General features: G+C 43.3%; 1 protein-coding gene across 1 annotated transcript; it reads left to right on the forward strand.

The window, feature by feature from the left end:
* The first annotated feature begins 310 nt into the window (after window positions 1–310).
* On the forward strand, window positions 311–14938 carry LOC149282355 (Krueppel-like factor 11). The gene is made up of 4 exons (XM_089498308.1): window positions 311–460; window positions 5758–6018; window positions 6888–7890; window positions 9960–14938. The coding sequence occupies exons 1-4, from the start codon at window positions 416–418 to the stop codon at window positions 10253–10255; spliced, it is 1605 nt and encodes a 534-aa protein (XP_089354434.1). The 5' UTR covers window positions 311–415; the 3' UTR covers window positions 10256–14938.
* Window positions 14939–15426: the final 488 nt, after the last annotated feature.

Here is a 15426-nt window from a genome sequence, read left to right on the forward strand (position 1 = left end):
GACCTTTCCCCTAGTTTCCAAAGGGTGGCTCAGGCTCCGCCGCCGCCGCCGCCGAGCGTGCCCACGAGGGGCCTTTCCTGCTCTAAAGCCTGGCTGCACGAGGCCATCACGCCGCCCGAGGCATTTGATTGGCCAGCCGGGAGGCAGCTCGGGACGTGATTGGTCGAGTTGCATTCTGTCTCTCTCTCCCTCTCAGTCTCCTCCCTTTCCATCCAGCTGCTTTTCGCTGGATGGAGTGTTTTGGTGCGCTTCCTTCTGTGTTTTGGCTGCTCGCCTCCCTGGAAATAAGGAGGGAGGGAGGGAAGGAGGGAAGGAGGGGGAAAGGAAGAAAGGAAGAAAGAAAGAGAGGCGGTGCAATTGCTCTGGCTGGCTTTGTCACATCTCTGCTGCTGCTGCTGCTCTTGCTGCAGGCACCATGCACGCCTCTCCTGGAGCCCTGGAGATGGGAGAAGCCCCCCCTGTGAGTACCCTCCCCAAGGGGCAAGGGACCCCTTCAGATGCAAGGGGGCATAGGCTCTGGGGGTGGATGCAACTCCCATTAGCAGCTGATCAGGAAGGGAGGCTGGTCCTTGCCATCCCTTGCAGCAGCAGGGACACTACAGTCTAGGTTTTGGGGTTGTTGTTGTGGGACTTCCAGACTTAGGGTGACCCTCTCTCATGGGGTTTTCTCTTCTTGGCAGGGAAGGCTTGGCCATGGCTGAGTCCCCCTGAGGGCTGAGAGAGTGTCACTCGCCCAGGGTTTGATCAGGTTTCATGTGTGTCTTTATATATATATGTGTGTGTGTGTGTGTGTGTGTGTGTGTTTATTTTATTTTTGTACCGCCTTTCTCCCAAGCTGGAGCCCGAGGCGGCTCACAACACATATATATATATATAACACATTAAAACAACAATTTATACAACAATATATATATATATATATATATATAGAGAGAGAGAGAGAGAGAGAGAGAGTGTGTGTTTACTGCCTTTCGACCAAGTTGGGACCCAAGGGGGTTCATCACATTAAAACAACTAAGGCAGCTCACAACATATATATGAAACACATTAAAACAACAATTAAAATATATTAATATATTTATATATGTGTGTATATAATACCACCCTTCTCCCAAGTTGGGACCCAAGGCAGCCCACAACATATATATATATATACACACACACCCAATGTGTTCCCATGGCTGAGTGGGGTTTCAGTTCCTGGTCTCTCCAGATTCGTAGTCCAGCGCTCAAACCACTAGCCATACTGTCTTTGCTTCACACTAACTTCATGATATTCATGTTTTTGCTTCCCTCCGAGGCTGAGAGAGTGTGACTTGCCTAAGGTTACCCAGTGGGTCCCCATGGCTGATTTGAGCCTTGGTAGCTTGACACTCAAAGCACTACACCAAGCTGGCTCTCAGTTTTATATATATATACACACACACACACACCCCGTCTGTCTGGCCAATGGACTTTGTACCCACAAAGTCCACGTTCCAGATAAAGAGGTGCATATACATCTAAAGCTGAGAGCCATCCTAGTGTAGTAGTGCTTGGAGTATCAAGCTAGGACTCTGTTATCCAGATTCCAAGGTGAGGGATCCCCCTCGCTGTCTCTTGAACCCACTCCAGTGTGGCTCATCCACCCCAACAAAACCCATCATGGGGCGGGACCTTTTCACTTGCAGGCCTTTTTACTCAGCCTGGAGTTCATAATGTTCCTGGCCGTGTGCATTGAGCCTGGGAGACTCCTTTCCTTGGACAACAACAACCTCAGTTGTGACGGATGGATGACAGTACTAGGGAGTGTGGGGCTCTGGCAGGAGGGTGCCTGGAAGAGAAGCTGGAAGCATGAGCTGTGCTAGACCTGAGTAAGTGGCGGGAAGGGCCGAAAGCGAGGCGGGTGGACTATGCCCTCCCTGGCACTGGAGGTTCTTACTAATGCCACAGCCCCTGAGTAGTCACCGCATTGACGCAGGAAGCCTTTTGTGCTTTGGGGTGAGTAATCTCAGCTGCCTGGGAAGGAGAGCATGAAGTCATGGAGTCTGCAGAGAGATCATGGAGCGTAGCCAACGGGAGGAATGCTGGGATTTTCACTCCAAAAACAACTGGCCTGCCACACAGTTCTGGTCTCCTTTGGTCTGTGGTGTAATCTTGGGTAAAACGGATTCACAGGCTTGGTCATTGAAAGACACGGTGTCTGCAAAGGGAACTTGGACCACCTTTGAGACTGATGGAAAGAAAGAAGCTGGGAGCATGAGCTTTGCTAGACTTGGGCCTACTTCCTCAGATGCATATTTGCATCAAGTCTAGCAAAGCTCATGCTCCCAGCTTCTTTCTTTCAGTCAGTCTCAAAGGTGGTCCAAGATCCCTTTGGAGACTGAGGTCCAAAACGCACTGCAGAAATAATCCAGTTTGAGACCACTTTAACTGCCCTGACAGTGATACAAAATCCTGGGAATTGTAGTTTATTGTGGCACCAGAACACTCTGACAGAGAAGGCTAAATGTCTCACAAAGCTACAGTTCCCAGAATAAACTAGCATTGAGCCAGGTCAGTTAAAGTGGTCTCAAACGGGATTATTTCTGCAGTGTGTTTTGGACCTGATTTCCCATATACGGGATTTGCCATATACTGGAACGTGGCCAGGTCTGTTGAAATCTGAACATGTTGCAAATACATGGAAGGTTTTTGAATTCTACCACCATGAAGTCATAGTAGAGTTGACTGGAAGTGGGGTGGGGAGAATCTGCCTGCTTGGATTGTGTGTGTGTGTGTGTTTGTATGTGCAACCTCACAACTGGGGATGTTTTTTCTGCCAGCTCCCCACCCCATTCTTGTCCAAAGGTTGCCTGGCCCTTTCCTCCCTTGCATTGCTTCCATCCCATGTCAGGCCAGCATCGCAGACCCCCAACGCCACGCCTGGGTTGCTTCCCAAGAGTGGCTCAGCCAGAGACCACCACCCACTTGCTGGCATGGTTATTGCGATGCATGACGTCCCCCTCCAGCTATATTTGGAGTGGGTGGTTGCTTTGGATCCTGTGAGGTGGAAAGCAAGCCTCCCACCCCTTCCCCTCCCTCTAGAAGGTGGCGCTTCACTCCAGTTGACAGAGCCTCCCTAATTTTGACTGGCTGCTGCATGGCAGTCCCTCTCTCTCTCACACACACACATACACAGTGCACACCCTTTTTGTTTTTCCCCCCATGTGGGAATAATTAATCACCCCTCTTTCTCTTTCCTCCTCTTTTCTTGATAATCTTCATCTAGCTGCAGCAATACAACAAATGGACAGGAAATTTCCAGTCGCCTCTATGCGCCTGTGGATTTTGCAGTGGCGGCGGTGGCTGCTTGTTTTGTGTGCCAGCTCATCCGGCTTGCCTCTGCAGTCTGGGTGAAGGGAGGTGATTTAAGGACAGGCTTCGCAGCAGCAGAGTTATGCGTTTGTTGTGTGTCTGTCTGGAAGTCAAGCTGAGCAGCTCCATAAACCTCTCTGTCTCTCTCTTTCTTTCCCTCAAAGTTTATTAATCTAGCATGGATTTTCACAGTATTCATGGTTTCTGAAAGGATCTAAAGCTGCACTGAGGCTTCTTCCACAGTATAGCCTTTGAATCGGAGAATCCTAGCGTTAGAAGAGACCCCAAGGGCCACCCAGTCCAACCCCCCACCCCCCGCCATGCATAAGCCTTTCTGATAGTTTAGCACCTCCTCCTCATGCTTTTTTCTTTTCTTTTTGAAAACCAAGTGCTCACAAGATTTTTGTTGTTGTTGTTATGTGCCTTTAAGTGGTTTCCAGCTTATGGCGACCCTAAGGCAAACCCATCACAGGGTTTTCTTGGCAAGTTTCTTCAGAGTCAGAGGAAGTCTACTTCCTCAGATGCATTTGGACTTAAGTCTAGGATAGTTCATGCTGCCAATTTCTTTGCACGAAAACTTGTCAATTAGCTGATTATTGTCTGGTTTTATTCCCTTTTCCTTCTAACATCTTTTTTCTTTTTTTCATTCCAAGTGTTTGTGAAGTCAGAAGGCATTTGTTTTGTTTTGTTTTAGGTTAGCTACATATTTCATATTGGTTTAACCATGTGCAGAGCTATTTTTGCTTGGCTGCACATATTAAGAAGAAAGTACCTACTTGGAGATAACTTGTGGTTCACATCTATAAACTATAAGTACTGTGATTGGCAGCCTTTTGGCAAGTTGTGTATGTTGCAGTTGAACTGTTTACAGCTTGGATTTACTTGTGGGCTGCTGGGTGCTGAATGGGAAGCCTGTGCCATTCAGTAAATGTTTATATATATATGGTATAGATGTGTGTATAGCAGCTGCTAATGGTGCATGAAAACTATCTCCCATAGGCATTGTGGAGTTTATTATCCAAATGGTTTGTTCCTTTTTCTTTGCAAACATGGCCTGCTGACTGGCTGCTGAATCCTCCATCCCTGTGAAAGTGGAGAGTACAGTCATGGTGTGAGACATTGCCATTGTATTTATTACAGACAAGTTTCTTGTGGCCAAAAAATTCTAGCCATGCTGATCAAAATAACTGATGATAGTATAGGAAAAGAGAGAGCAATATACCTGCTGCTGTAGATCAGGTATGATAAACCTGACAAGTTTCAGTTTGGAAGTCACCCTGCACAAAATATGCGTATGGTAGCTTTGTACAGGAAACAACATTTTCTGCACAGGAAGGAATCTTTCTGTGGATAAACATTATTTTCTGCACATAAAACGCTGTCGCCGGTGGAGAAAATGCTGTATTTAGGCACTTATTCTGTGCAGAATTCACATGTGGTTGATTTGTAAAGAAAACAGCATTCCCTGCACAGAATATATGTGCAGAAACATTATTTTTGGTGTATCTTGTTCCCTTCACAGAAAAGGCTGCTTTTAAGCAACCACATGCTAGTTATGCACAGAATACATCCTGAACTGCAGATAGGTTTGAAAACTGCAGTTTTCTTACAGCAGGAAGAGAATTGCTAAAATTACTCATTGCTTCCCTGCAGAAGAAACCTAGTGAAGAATTAATCCCTGCCTCTGACTCACAGTTTTGGCAGATGCAGCGGAGGGGGTGGGAGTGAGGCACACCTGGTCCACAAGCTCCTGCCCCTCTGATCTCTTTTAGTGAGTGGAGATAAGCTGATATTTAAAGGCATTTAGATTTCAAGTACCCTGTAGAACTGAGTTATGTATGCTTGTTATACTTTGCAGTCATGGAAGCTGTCGCAGTGGTGCTTACTTCTGAATAGATCAATATTGGAGATGTAAATCCTCTACTATTAAATCCTTGCATGCAAGGATGAATAGTTATGGTAGTTTTCTCCCTACTGCAGGACAAAATGAATATTCACAGTGTTTTCTCTTGTGCAGAAAACAGTTTTTCTGTGCAAAAGTCCACATGTTTCTCTCCACAGAATAATTCCTCCACAATACTTGGGGATGTTGCATACCAAAATAAAATTGCACAAAATCCTTGCTGAGGTTTGCTGGCTGTTAGGACCTCCCCTTTTTAAAAAAAAACCTGGGAACAAATAATTACAAATATTCTTTCTATTCCTAGTAGACATGCATAAAACTGAGTTTTGCTTTGGAGGCTTGAAGTCTGTTGCATACTTCATCAGTCCCAGCCTCATGGCCAGCAGTCAGGAATGATGTGTGTTGGAGACCAACAACATCTGGAGTCCCTACTTTTAATAACTATGATGAGTTTTTATGCAGACAATAAGTGTGTGGTTTTCTGTTTGGCTAACAAATTACACTTTTGTTATCTCTAGGTTGACATTGTGGACATCTATGAATCCATACGCGAACGACAGCGTCATGACAGTGAAAGGTCTACTTGTAGCACCTTGGAGCAGAATGACATAGAAGCAGTTGAGGCGCTTGTTTGTATGAGTTCCTGGGGTCAAAGATCACAGAAAAATGATCTGCTAAAGATAAGACCTCTTACACCTGTCTCAGACTCTGGTGATTTTGCAGTGCACACTGAACCCACATCTGATTTACCCAAGGATTATAACTTCTTATCTACACTGGTAAGGGGGGGAAGCCCCATACATTCAGAAACAAATAATAGTCATAGAATTAATATAATTTTGAAGAAATAAATAAAAATTCAACTTATTTAAATGTCTAATATTTATTCCAACAAGATTTCAAGAACTGGATGTTACCCAAGAAAGGGCTATTAATAGAGTGCCATACTGTTTTTAAATTGTTTTTTATTTTTTTAATTGTATGTTTTAGCTTGTTTTAATATTATTCAGTTTAATCACATGTTAATGTTAACCTTTTGCATATTTTAGCTATATTTCACTTGTTTTAATTTGTAAGCTGCCTTGAGGCAACCGGTTTTTTGTCATAATCTACTATAAATGGATATTCTGTAACTGGGAAAAGGAGAAAAATTATCTTTGGTATCAGTGGTGATAGTTGCTTTGGGAGCAATTCCAAGCAGACTAAGAAAATATCTGAATAAAATTGCTGGATAGGATCACATTGCCACAGCAGCTTTGTTCAGATATTTGTCAGCCTGAATATCCATTTGTAGTAGATTACTTATAGATTATTTATATCTTGCCTTCCCCAAAAAACTGGCCCTCAAGGCAGCTTACACTACACCTGACACTAATTCACCATATTATTTGACGATACTTCACTGATTTCTAGATTCTTAGTTAGAAACCAAATCACTGATAGTCCAAAATTGTAGTTGGTAATATTTGAAAGACTGTGAAACTGAGAAGTAGCAGCAGCAGCAGCAGCAGTAGAAATACACGTTTTAACTGTCTGAATCAGAGCACTTACTATTAATGCTAGATATTATTCTACCTTACATGGTAGTGTTTGGATATTTATATATTAATACTTTGTTTCTTCCTTTTTTTATATATTAAAAATATAGTGTATGACACCGCCATATAGTCCAGATTTTGTTGAGCCTTCCACAACAGCACCACTCACATCGCAAGCCACTTATTCAAAATCTAGGACAGTGAAGACAAACTTATCTGCCTGCCTAGTCACTCCTCCAGGTTGTGCTGTTGCTGCAGCCTATCCATCTGCTCCGATCATGGAGGCACCATCCAGCCAGAAGCCAGCCAGATCTGAGCAACCTGTTCCTCCGCTTTGTAGAGCCATGGCAACAAGCGTGATCCGTCACACAGGCGACAGTTCTAGTTACTCCCGCATTCCTGGTGTGCAAGTGAAAGCAGAAATGGTATCGGGCAGCAACACTTCTACAGATCTCCGCCACCACCGTGAAACAGCGCCAGAGGAGCAACATTCCAGAGTGTCACAGGACTGCCAGACTGCAGATAGCTTAGCCTGTGATCCTTCCCCAGTACACGAGGCCTACTTGCACAACTCAGGTTGTTCTAGGGTTGCCAGTAAGGAACTGCAGAGGCTCACTTCAGAGCAGACACCCTTTCCAAAGAATGGCAGTGATAATGATTTGCTGCAAAAGACCCCTCCACTTTTACCCACTCCCCTTTCAAGCCCACCAGTGCTCTGCCAAATGATCCCCTTGGAAGGACAGAGAGGTATGGTCCCTGCCTTTCTAAAACCCTCTCCTCAGACTGCAACAACTGTCAAGCCCATCTTACCCCACACAGCTCCAGTTCCACAGCCGGTTCTGGTGGGACCTTCCATGCCTCAGGGGACTGTTATGTTTGTTCTTCCGCAGGCTACTGTTGCCCAGGCACCGTCGTGCCAACAAACAGTGATGTCTGTTGGGAATACGAAGCTGTTGCCTCTAGCCCCTGCTCCTGTTTTCATTGCCTCGGGTCAAAGCAGTGCACCTTTAGTGGACTTTTCCCGGAGGAGGAATTACGTTTGCAATTTTCCAGGCTGCAGGAAAACCTACTTTAAAAGCTCTCACCTGAAAGCTCACCTACGTACACATACTGGTAAGGTATAGAAGAGAACAAAGGCAATACATCTCTGTAATGGTTGTCTAGCAACATCACTGAATATTGAGATTTTCATCGGTGAAGAGAAAGTAAGGAAATGATTGCTTGATGGAAAAAGAGAGGCTGTTTTTAGGCCCATGAAGAGAGCATAGTTGAGACATTTTTAGAATTTCTAAACTGCATGCATCCTGAATGCGTCAAAGGGGGCAGAAATCATACTAATTGCCCCCATGCCCCTGACCTCTCAGTATTGAGTGGAAGACTTAAGAGAGGTTTCAGTGCACCTGATGCTCTGGGCACACAGGGTTGGGATGGGTAAATATGAGTCTTGTGTGATCACCACAAATCCATGAGCTTAGTATATGTGTCATTTAGACAGCATTTGTGAAAGGTTTACATTTAAATAAATAGCTTTAAATGTAATGCATTCTTAAATTGTCCAATAACTGAAATTCTCTGAGCATTGTAACAATAAAAGCATTCAACACAGGGCAAAAATGAAATAATGGTAGTAAAATGGCACAAAAGAAAAATTTGGTAGCAAGATTAAGGCAAGGGTTATAGATAAAATTGCTGGCCATGATAAGCAAAGGAAGATGCAAAAGTGTGGCTAGAGAAATCCCAAGCTGGAGTGGGGGAAAGCAACCTAATCATCTTAAGTTGAAGAAGAGGGCAGAAATATGAAGAAACGTTGAATACAAACCTGCTCTTTCTGAGAGGCAAGCAGCCCTGAGTAACAAAACAAATGCAGGCGGGTGGACCTTGTTCCCTGGTGTGCTACTGTTTGCATGTAGCATGGCTTCTTGTTAAAGGAGATGGACTCACTGGGGCAGAATGACTGCTTCATGCAAATGGCATGGAAACACCAAAACTCATTGGGAAGGAAATCAAGTTGGCCTGAGTTAGACAACTAGATTAAATATATCCTTATGTTCCTAAAAGCCGAGAATAGCTACAGTTCAAGCCCTCATGATCAAGACTTAGTGGTCCTTTGGATTCCATTTCTTTCCTAAGCTTAGATAAATTAGTTTTTCCAGCCTGGACTACAGCTTCCACAACTCATCTGTCAACATGGGTGGTGTCTGTACTGGAAGGATGTCTGGGAGTTATCCAAAAAGTAACATTCTGAAGGGTGGATTTTGAAAAAGTGTGGAACATCTGCTATGAGTTGGAAGGGGCACAGTGGAAGTCTATCCCCCCAGCAGCACCCCCCCCCCCCTTAGACCTTTTATTTTGTGGGTTCAAAACATCCTTATGTATTTGATTGATGGGCACTGTACCTTTTTCTTTTGGTAGAAGAAAATACTTCCCTTCTAAAGTCTACAATTGCTTGACAAAACCATCTAGGCAAGTTAAGCATATATTGCATTTTCTTTCAGTATTAAAGATGGCTGTATGATGCATCCTTTAGATAAGACTGTAGCCTTATTTCAAGAGTAGAGGAGACACCATTCATGCAAACACCAAATGCACAAATGACTTTTTAGAAGCAGCCACAGCCATAGGAGATTATCCTGTATCAGGCGGAGGTGGTGGTGGTGGTGTGTGTGGACGCTTTGTCTTCCCAGCTGTCATTCTTTGTTCTCTCAGCTGTAGCCCTAACCTGGGCCAGGGTTCTTATACTTTCTGTTTGGGTTGGAAAAAAGCCCCCATTTGGGCCAGTGCAAGCTTTTCTTCCAGTGCAAATTGCAAGTAGTCTAAAGATGCATCTACACTGTAGAAATAATGCCATTTGATACCAATTTAAGGGCTGTAGTTTCATTCTGTGGAACACTGGGGGTTGGAGTTTTACAAAGTCTGTAGCCTTCTCTGGCAAAGAATACGGGTGCCTCACAAAACTACAAATGGCAGGTTTCTGTAGGATGAGCCATGGCAGTTAAAAGTGTCAAACCACATTATTTCTACAGTGTAGATGCACTCTTAGTCAAGATTGGCATCTTATCTGTTTTGTCCCTTGTTGACAAAACCAGCTACTTGTCTCTGAAAAGAAGCAGTTTAGTCATTCACGTATCATTTTACAGCTGTCTCATTGTTTGGTTCTCTTTTCTTCTCATCCCCCTTTTCAGGAGAAAAACCTTTCACCTGTAGCTGGGAAGGTTGTGATAAAAAGTTTGCCCGCTCCGATGAACTTTCTCGTCACCGCAGAACTCACACAGGGGAGAAGAAATTTGCATGTCCAGTCTGTGACCGTCGTTTCATGCGTAGTGATCACCTGACAAAACATGCTCGGCGTCACATGACCACAAAGAAGGTGCCCAGCTGGCAGGCAGAAGTGGGTAAACTGAACAGAATTGCCACTGTAGAAAAGCCCAGAAGTGAGAGTGCTTTGAGCATGCTTCTACCTATGTTGTCTTCTGGCTAACAGGCCTCTGTGTGAAAAATGGACATTTCAAGAAGAATTTGGGTGGTTCCAAAAATACAGCTTGGACTAATTTTTCTCTTCTTTTTTTTAATCCCTTGAGTTATGCTTTTATATTGGGAAGGGGGAAAACATGTAAAAGTCTTCTGACCTATGCCGTTTCTCCCTAGTCCCCTTTTATTTCAAGCCCTATTTAACCATTAAGTTCCACTCTGTCATATTCTCCCTGTCTCAGTACTCTGAGGCATTCACCAGCACTTTAGAAAAATAAACATTGGAGCTTGAGGGCAGTGAGGTTGGGTGTTGGCACTGGGTTGTTTCTGAAACCACATCTTCTCTTGAGTAACAGTACCTGATAGGAAGTGAAACAGCATGTCCTCCTGCCTCCCCTCCAATTTTTATAATAGTTTTTCTGCATATTTTGTATTTGTTCAGCTGCAGCCTGATCTTACAGTTTCCTTTTGAGAGGAATGGTATGCAAAAATCAGACCAATCCTTTGGAAGCTCTTTTTGTTGAAAACTATCCAAACTGATTAATGGTATCTAGAACTTGGAAGTTCCCAAAGACTATCAGGCTCCCTGCTTCAGTCTAACTTGATCTAGGTAAGAGTGCTATAACTGGCCATTAACTCTGGAAAAAACAGAGTTTAGAAAAACTAGGACATGCTAATGCAGGAGCAAAGTGGGGTTTTTTTGCCACTCCAGAGATTAGGACATGTCTGGAGGTAGATGCCCGGATATTGTATGAATAATGGGTGCACACAAATATATGATAATGACCATATTCAATACTGCTGAAAAATCCTTGCTTGTGTAGTAACTCCATTTGGCCAATTGCATCTTGATTCCCTGACCCCACCCTGGCACCATTGCATATGTATGCAACATCTGCTATTAGTCAAGAAATATTGGCACAAAACCCCTGTATGCCTAAGGACTACCATATGTGATACCAGCTGTGTCATGTTCCTATATGAGTAAGGGGTTAGCAGAATGGTTGCATGCATTTTTCCTACCTCTAAATCACCTCACAGATACACAGTTCCTAAAGACTATCAGGCTCCCTGCTTCAGTCTAACTTGATCTAGGTAAGAGTGCTATAACTGGCCATTAACTCTGAAAAACCAGAGTTTAGAAAAACCAGTACTTGGACATGCTAATGCAGGAGCAAAGTGGTTTTTTGCCGTTCCACAGATTAGGACATGGAGCAATGGATTCAAGCTATAGGAAAAGAGATTCTCCCTATACATTAGGAAGAACACGCTGCCTCAGAGAGTGGTGGAGTCTCCTTCTATGGAGGTTTTTAAACACAGGCTGGATGGCCATCTGTCATTGGGAAGTGCTTTGTGTGTTCTTTTATGACAGGGGGTTGTGGTCTCTTCCAACTCTATGATTCTATGATTCTAATGTGTTAGTGAAAGGAAATCAATCAGTTGACATAAAATCATACCTATTGGCCAAGATTTTATATTGTTTACTTAGCTCTGAATGCGTAACTAAAAAAGTCTTCTCACCCAACCCACCAAAACTACCATTAACAGCCAGTAGCCACACTGAGCAATGGAGGTCTGTTCTGGCAACTGAGACACAGCAAGATGATACGGCCCCCTCCTGCCATAAAGTGAAACTTTACTGTGTTTTTGGCTTCCATGGGAGACTGAAGTACACCCTTAGATCTATCTTTTGCATTGACTAGGAAATGAGGCTTTAACTGTGGTTTGATTATGACCTTGATTTGTTAGGATAGGGACGTTTAAAGGAAACACTCGACCACACTGAACTATCATGTTTATCTAAAATAAAGGATTTGTGGTCAAAGTTGAAAATGCACTGCTCTCATCTTTTTTTTTTTTTACCATTTGAACAAGTACTTGAACACTTCTTAGCATTGAAGTATAACTGAAAGAGTTCCAACTTGAAGGTTTGATGGAGGATGAGCAATGCAAAACAGGCTGTTTGTAGCATATTCACTGGTTTTGGTTAGCTGTAGCTCCAAATGAAATCCACAGTGGTCTACTCACATATCAAGAGTCTGCCTCCCTCTCCTCCCTGGCTAGTGTGCTCTTAGGTATCTGCCAGCTCTCCACATGCTGGAAAGGTAGCAGCAACAGGGGAATGCATCCAGCTGACGGATGCAATCCAGTCAATGGAAGACACTCATTGGGTACTCATTGAGAGGAAATTATAACACTTGTAGAATACCACAGATTAATTATGAATAGTTCCAGGACAGATGTTGCTTTCTCAAAATGCCTTTAGAGTTCTACAGTGTTTTATGAAAACAGTGATGCTGCTATTATGGTAGTCTTCCCTCCCCACTCCCCCCACCCCCGGACTGGAACATTTGATGAGTAAAATTTGAAAGGCTTGCTAATTGCAGCGTTGCTGTTTCTTGTCTTTCAGAGAGTATTGAGAGAACTGAATTAGGGGACACAGGCAAACCACTCCGCTAGCACTTCAGATGATGTGCTAAACTTTCCATGCTTATATTTAATCAAGCTGAGAACATTGTTTCGTATGATTATGTGAAAGCATGTTGTATATGTGTGTGGTATAATACTGACACTTCTTTAGTATCTGAAACCAGATTGAACTCCCATAACTGCTACATCAATTAGATATCTTTATTATTAAGCTAAGGTTGCAGTATAGTTATCTTTGTTTGAGGGCATTTATCAGAAATAAATTTGGGATTGAAAATTGCAAGTAGAACCCTTCAATTTTATTTTTTAAAATTTGCATCAGTCCAGAGCTTGGAAATGTTGCCTTTTTATACAACAGCCCTCTAAATTCCTGTCAGCATGACTAGGGAAATCTGGAAGCTGTAGTCCAGAAAAGTACATTTTCCAAGCTTTCTGCTGGTGTATTTTTTTTCTTGAGTAATGCTGGTGCAGTTCTGGTGTATAGGGTTGCTGGTGTTTTTACTGGCTGCCTTTGTGCTTCTAGAAAAAAGGATAATCTGCAGAAATTTAAGAGGGGAAGTTTACCTATCACTTAATCAGCATGCTATGAACTGCTGATAAAATGCAGTGTCTACTGGACTGTGCTTAGCGGGAAAGTTGGCAACCTTGTGTGTTGGGCAACACTGGGTTGGAGAGCCTTCAGAACTATTACTGTCACTATGCCCCAGTCTAAGCATTTGTCTGCCTGTGCATATACAGTGCGTCCTCGCCTTACGCGGGGGATCCGTTCCGGATCCCTCCGCGTAAGGCGAATTCCGCCTATGCTCAAGCCCCATTGGAAACAATGGGGCTCGGGCGCGGCGGCGCAGGCGCGCGCAGGGCACAACGAGCGCGCGCGCCCATTCAATTGAATGGGACGCACCGCCTCTTCCGCCCCGCGTGCGCGCCGCAGTTTGAACGCGTACGCTCAAGTCCGCGTATGGCGCGCCCGCGTATGGCGCGGGTGCACTGTACTGTCAAATTTAAAGAGAATAACTCATGAAAGTTGACCATAACAGATGCAACTATTTCTTTGTCTTGAAAGAAAAGCAAATAGAAACAGTTCCCAATGAGGTAGGAATCAACCGTTGCCTTGGGCTGAAGGGAATCTTTCAACTTGGCCTGTATTCATAACATTCACAATATTGTAAATGGGTGTCCTTTGACTTGAGATAATGCTAAGCTTGTGACCTATGAAGCCAAGTGGATCCTTCACCCATGTATTATGTGAATAATTGGGAATTTCTGGCTCTTCAGAAATGTGACTTCCATGACATCTCATCAGTGACTAGCTGATAGAAATTGCTCAAGAATATGTAGGTTTGTGGAGTTTTTTGTTTTGTTTTTGGAGTTTTGGAATAGGAAGTTTATTGGGCTCCAAGCAGGATATCCTGAATGATACTTTGCTGAGTCACTATATATTGTCTACAAATATTTGAAATGGGCAAAAAGTGGCCCATGGGAACCCCTTCCAGGCTTTTTTTTTTTTTAGCTGCCCAGGAGTCCCACTGTGCAGCTGAAATGTGCAAAGTGTGCAGCTTGTACCTGCAAACACGGTGTTTGATCCCCAGACACCTTGCTTGAAGGAAGAAGTGGTAAAAATGAGCATCCTTCCCCACATCAGTGGCATTGGGTTGGTGGTAGGGGTCCCCATCTGTTAACAACCCATGATCCAGATATAGAAACTGCACACTCTTATATGTGTGTGTTTTCAATCTACCATACATAATCTTTATCTGTCAGAGCAAGTGCCAGCTGTAGGATAGGTATCCCTCTGAAACAAATCAAAAGGTGGAAAGCAAAGAATAAAGTTGTTTGTGTGTGTGTGTGTGTGTTTAATGCTCATCTCGTTCAGTGTTCAGTTTGGAGCTTGTGAGAAGTGGGAAAAATGCAGTGTGCATATGAAACCAAACTACTCTTCCCCTTCTGCTTTTCCTAGGTGTCATTCCACTGACATTCATAAAAGGTTGCCTGAAATCAAAACGTTTCCCTTGTCTGAGAGCCTTTTCAAAAGCTCCCCAGTTTCTAATCCTGAATACTAGCTATCTGATGTAAGATTATGGGAACTTGTTTTGGTGTAGTAAAATATTGTGCCTACTATTTTATATGAGTAAACCTTGTTTTGTTCTTCTGTTCAGCATTTATTGTGAAACCTCTGTATTTGTGTGTGTATATGCAAATACTGTTTGTACTTCTTAAAGGGCTGCATTATAATTTCTTCTAGTAAAGTGGATATTTGCATAAACTGTTTTTCTGTTCTTTCTTTATTCTTGGGCTAACCTTACTGCAGAACAATACAGAAAGATGAGAACACTAGTTTTCACCCTTAATGCCGATAGCTGGCATTTATGTAATGGAAAGCTAGCTTGGTGGTTTGAGTGTTGGACTGCAACTCTGGGAGTCCAGGGTTTGAATCCCTGCGCAGCCATGGAAACCAACTGGGTGACCGTGGGCATATCGCACCCTTTCAGCCCTAGTGAAAAGCAATGGAAAACTTCCCTGGAATAAATCTCAAGAAAACCCCATGACAATCAACATAAAGTCAGAGTTGACTTGAAGGCACATAACGACATCAAAGTACTTAATTTATATTATGTCATTAATACTAAAATGTATTCTAGATTGGCAGGAAGATTGCAGTTTAACTTTAACTTTTATTCGTGGACCATTCCTGTTTGCTGGCAATCAGTATCAAAAGTTACCAGATATTAGACTATGACTGTAAGGAATCAA

The sequence above is a fragment of the Sceloporus occidentalis genome, unplaced genomic scaffold (assembly GCF_023333645.1).
Source record: "Sceloporus occidentalis isolate IW3139 unplaced genomic scaffold, rSceOcc1.0.p SCAF_118, whole genome shotgun sequence".
Taxonomy (NCBI): domain Eukaryota; kingdom Metazoa; phylum Chordata; class Lepidosauria; order Squamata; family Phrynosomatidae; genus Sceloporus; species Sceloporus occidentalis.

What these genes read in the sequence shown, in the direction of transcription:
- LOC149282355 (XM_089498308.1), top strand. Translation starts at nt 416, where the DNA reads ATGCACGCCTCTCCTGGAGCCCTGGAGATGGGAGAAGCCCCCCCT. An exon ending in AGATGGGAGAAGCCCCCCCT is followed by an intron (nt 461 to 5,757) that starts GTGAGTACCCTC and finishes TGTTATCTCTAG; the next exon opens with GTTGACATTGTGGACATCTA. An exon ending in TCACCTACGTACACATACTG is followed by an intron (nt 7,891 to 9,959) that starts GTAAGGTATAGA and finishes CCCCCTTTTCAG; the next exon opens with GAGAAAAACCTTTCACCTGT.